The sequence below is a fragment of the Procambarus clarkii genome, chromosome 75, assembly GCF_040958095.1.
Source record: "Procambarus clarkii isolate CNS0578487 chromosome 75, FALCON_Pclarkii_2.0, whole genome shotgun sequence".
NCBI lineage: Eukaryota > Metazoa > Arthropoda > Malacostraca > Decapoda > Cambaridae > Procambarus > Procambarus clarkii.
In genome coordinates, this window is record NC_091224.1 from 3,095,187 (window position 1) to 3,100,186 (window position 5,000).

The 5,000-nt window shown below is 44.7% G+C and overlaps 1 protein-coding gene across 1 annotated transcript in view; it reads left to right on the plus strand.

The window, feature by feature from the left end:
* The window catches only part of LOC138356935 (retinitis pigmentosa 1-like 1 protein), a 642-nt gene extending 100 nt beyond the window's left edge, over positions 1 to 542 (plus strand). Inside the window, exon 1 of the mRNA XM_069313468.1 lies at positions 1 to 542. This exon is cut by the window's left edge and continues 100 nt beyond it. Within this exon, the coding sequence (XP_069169569.1) occupies positions 1 to 542 (542 nt within the window).
* Positions 543 to 5,000: the final 4,458 nt, after the last annotated feature.

Below are 5,000 nucleotides of genomic sequence, written 5' to 3' on the forward strand. Positions count from 1 at the left end.
GTGAAGCACCACAGTGTGACGGGTCTGAAGCACCACAGTGTGACGGGTCTGAAGCACCACAGTGTGACGGGTCTGAAGCACCACAGTGTGACGGGTCTGAAGCACCACAGTGTGACGGGTCTGAAGAACCACAGTGTGACGGGTCTGAAGCACCACAGTGTGACGGGTCTGAAGCACCACAGTGTGACGGGTCTGAAGCACCACAGTGTGACGGGTCTGAAGCACCACAGTGTGACAAGTCTGAAGCACCACAGTGTGACAGGTCTGAAGCACCACAGTGTGACGGGTCTGAAGCACCACAGTGTGACAGGTCTGAAGCACCACAGTGTGACAGGTCTGAAGCACCACAGTGTGACAGGTCTGAAGCACCACAGTGTGACAGGTCTGAAGCACCACAGTGTGACGGGTCTGAAGCACCACAGTGTGACGGGTCTGAAGCACCACAGTGTGACAGGTCTGAAGCACCACAGTGTGACAGGTCTGAAGCACCACAGTGTGACAGGTCTGAAGCACCACAGTGTGACAAGTCTGAAGCACCATAGTGTGACAGGTCTGAAGCACCACAGTGTGACAGGTCTGAAGCACCACAGTGTGACGGGTCTGAAGCACCACAGTGTGACAGGTCTGAAGCACCACAGTGTGACAGGTCTGAAGCACCACAGTGTGACAGGTCTGAAGCACCACAGTGTGACAGGTCTGAAGCACCACAGTGTGACAAGTCTGAAGCACCACAGTGTGACGGGTCTGAAGCACCACAGTGTGACAAGTCTGAAGCACCACAGTGTGACAGGTCTGAAGCACCACAGTGTGACAAGTCTGAAGCACCACAGTGTGACAAGTCTGAAGCACCACAGTGTGACAGGTCTGAAGCACCACAGTGTGACGGGTCTGAAGCACCACAGTGTGACGGGTCTGAAGCACCACAGTGTGACAGGTCTGAAGCACCACAGTGTGACAGGTCTGAAGCACCACAGTGTGACAGGTCTGAAGCACCACAGTGTGACAGGTCTGAAGCACCACAGTGTGACAGGTCTGAAGCACCACAGTGTGACAGGTCTGAAGCACCATAGTGTGACAGGTCTGAAGCACCACAGTGTGACAGGTCTGAAGCACCACAGTGTGACAGGTCTGAAGCACCACAGTGTGACAGGTCTGAAGCACCACAGTGTGACAGGTCTGAAGCACCACAGTGTGACAATATCAGCCCGTCCTCATAAACAAACACCCTTAGTCCATTCCATGCTCCCGCCAAACCCGCTGTTTGTGAATGAAAAACGATTTACACACGACTCACAACTGTTGACGTCCGAACACTCCCGGAAGAAGTGCTTCACTGACGAATTTTGTTCGAACCACAACGTTCTAAATGCTTCACGCACGTACTACAAATACAAATAATCGCCAACAGAACCTAAACACCTAACCTAACCTAACCCATTTCTATATATGCTAATATAATAATAATATTAATTGTTAATGGAGAAAAGTTCAGTTTTGAATGAACTGAATGTTAAAATTGATGAATGAGTCTTTGGAGTGGACAGCTGGATGGAATGTTCTTGAGTCGAGGACGGGTTGAATATAATGTGCTTCACTATATTTTTGTTGTCACAATGCTGTGCCTTTTAACTATGGTAATGGTGAGTCTTACGTTTGAAGCACTGCGGTATTTCTTGTTTGTAACATTGCTTTGTATTTTGTTTATTCTGAGTCTTTTGTTTGTAGCAACTGAATGTCTTTTTTATTTGTTGCAATGCTGTGCCTTTTCTTTACACCAATGCGTCTTCTTTTGGTTACATAAATGCAGAACCTTTTGTTTGCATGTCAGTGCTGAATTTGTATCAATGAAGAGTCGTATCTTTGTATTATTCGGTCTTTTGGAAAGCACTGACTTCTTTTATTTGTTGTAATGGAGTCTCTTTTTGCAACAAAGGTTGTGTCTTTAATTTAATTTAAGTTTTGGCCAGAGAGGCGAGTTTATTGTGTCCACTCATCCTGTGAGTGGACACAACGCCATAGCATCATGTACAACATTCCCCATAGGAAGAAAACCCTCTGGGTTGTTCATCCTGTCACTTGCACCCAGACACAGCTGGGACTTGCTTAACTGTCTCAAGTGAACAGTTATTCAAATAAGATTAACGTTTATAAACCCATAAAATTTTGCGTTATCTTGCGGGTGCAAAATGGGAGAATCTTTTAAGAACAGTCTCTATGTTGATAAAACCACACACTAGAAATTGAAGAGACGACGACGTTTCGTTCTCATGACAATCGATTTGATAATTGTCCAGGACGGACCGAAACGTCGTCGTCTCTTCAATATTTAGTGTGTGGTTTGGTCAACAATTTTCAGCCACGTTATTGTGACTCATCATCTGTATATGGATGCCACACGTAAGCGTCTCTGTTTAATTTCTTCGATTCTCTTCCTTCCTCTAATTTAACAGATTTTTAGAGCCTTCGAGTCTTCCCTTCTTACCGCCAAACGTCGAAAGAACCAACTCCGTTTTCTTAAAGACTCTCATGCGGAGCAAGTTTTCTCTCTTTCCTTATCTCACTTTCTCCAAATTTAACACTTCGGAATCTCCTTTTCCTGAACATGCCCGCCTTCTTCAAAACTTATTCACTCCACCTCCTTGTAAGTTGACGATGCTTTTCTAACAGTACGGCAACATTAACGCTTTCTGTCTTCTTCTCTTCCAATAACCTTTTTCCCATCGCATTTGGCACCGCTCACCTCTAATCTTCCCACCACTCCTCCACACTACACAACAAACTTCAGCGTCTGATTTCCAACAGTCCTTGGGCTAAATACTCTCTCTCTCTGACTGCGTTACCAACCTTTCATCTTCACCTCTCTCTAAGCACCAGCAGGAACTTCTCGGAATTGGTCTCTCTTTTACAACTTCCCATGGCCCGTGCTGTGGCACTGACCACCTTAGTTCCTTTGATAAGTTTCTCAGGTGTAACTCCAGTGCTCTTTCGGACCTGTCTGCCTTTAGAGGGGCCCTTATCCCCGTTCTTGACAGCTTGTTTTCTAAAAATATTACCACCTTCCTCGTCGCTTCCAGCTTGCGACGAGGAAGGTGGACCACAATCACAACCACAATCTGCCTCCCTGAAATCTAACAATTCTATTCTTATCCTTCTTTTCGACAGGCAATTCGGTGGTTGTCGTTGACCGTGTGGACTACCTTCAGAAAGCTGATGTCTTGTTCTCTGACTCCCGCACATATGCCCCTCTGACTTCTAACCCTTTGGATCGTCTTAAACTTCCTTCAACCACAAACTAAGACAACTCTCCAGTCTTTGTCCTCCTGACTTCGAACTTATTAAACGTTTCGGAGTCATCTGCCCTTCTCTTCCTTATTTCAATGGTCTACCTAAGACTCATAAACCTTTTATTGCTCTTCGTCCTATTAATTTCTTCAAGGGGCTCTGTCGGCTATCCTCTTGCCTCCTGGCTAGCTAAAACTCTGACGCCTTACCTTGGCCCTTTTTTCTCCTACCCATCTTCGTCACTCTCAGGATTTCAAAGAAAGACTGCACCTGCAGCCCTCCTGTAAGATGCTTAGTCTTGTTGTCGACTCTCTGTTCACTAATGTTCCTCTTGATTACGTTCTCTTTCCTTAGACAGAAGGCGACTGAGGGTCTTCTTCTGCTCCCGTTCCCGACTGACGTTTTCCTCGAACTCATCAGACTCTGTGATAACTCTTAACTCCTCCTCTTTCAACGGTAAATACTTCTCTCACACTTTTGGTGTCGCTATGGGTTCTCTCTTTTTTCCTCTTCTTGCCAATCGCTTCATGGAATACTTCGAAAACGTTCTTCTTCCCACTATTGATACTCGTCCCTCTCTCTGGCTTCACTGTGATGATGATATTTTTGCTTTATGGCCTCATAACCTTAGTCTTTTCCAGCCTTTCCTCTTCTCTCTTAACAGTTTGGCTCCTTCCATCAATTTCAAAGTTGAGTGGGAATCTAATGTCCTCCTTCCTTTCTTGACGTTCTCGTTCACAGCTCTATGTCAAGGTTCTCTTTCTCTGTCTACCACAGACCCATGCTAGTGGCATGTACATTACTTCTTTTCCTACCCTCCTTCTCCTCCTTCTGCTAAGGAAAAGTGTCCTTGTCTCTCTTCCTTCGCTCTCTACGCATCAATGACCCTCAGTTATGTCCTTTTGACATAAAGTTCGCCTTCCGACAAACTAAAACTTTTCGTAGTAATCTGGTTCACACTTCTCCTCCGCTGCTGGTGTCTACTCTTTTTCTTATTCGTCTTGTCCTCTCCAATACCTGGAGAAAACTGGCCGTACAATTAATGACAAACTTCAGGAACACAAAAGAAGCGTTAAGTCTGCAAACAATGTTTTCTTCTGTCATGTTAGGTACTCTAATCATGCTACTGATTGGTCTTTCTCTAAAATAATCTTTCCTGCCTCTACTCTTCACAGACACCGTCTTATCATATCGGCCCTGATACACAACCTGCCCAACATGAACCTTAGTCCTGGCTTTGTTGCTGTTGACTCTTCCCTTTCACAGTACATACTTAAATGTTTTAAACTTTCTAACAAACCTGACCTAACATAAGCCTTCCCTTCATTTTTTCTATCTTTTCCTTACTCTTACTATCCTTTTCTTATTCCTATTATTACACCCTTTTTTACTGCTTACCTTCCGTACCTTTTGCCTTGCTCGTATCTTCCTCTAAAATTTCTGTCTCCTCACCTCTCTCTTGCCTACTTAATGCCCCGCGCCTCCCTCGTCTCATCACAATCGACTTGATAATGGTTCAGGACGGACCAAAACGTCGTCGTCTCTTCAATTTCTATTGTTTGGTTTGGTCAACATTTTCAGCCACGTTAGTGTGACTTTCATCAACAGTATCTATATTTAACCAATAGTATTTTCCTAACTCAAACAATGCCTTTTTTATATTATTTTTGTCTGCTTTGACATTTTGCATCACTGTTGTGTGTATTGTTTACAGGAAG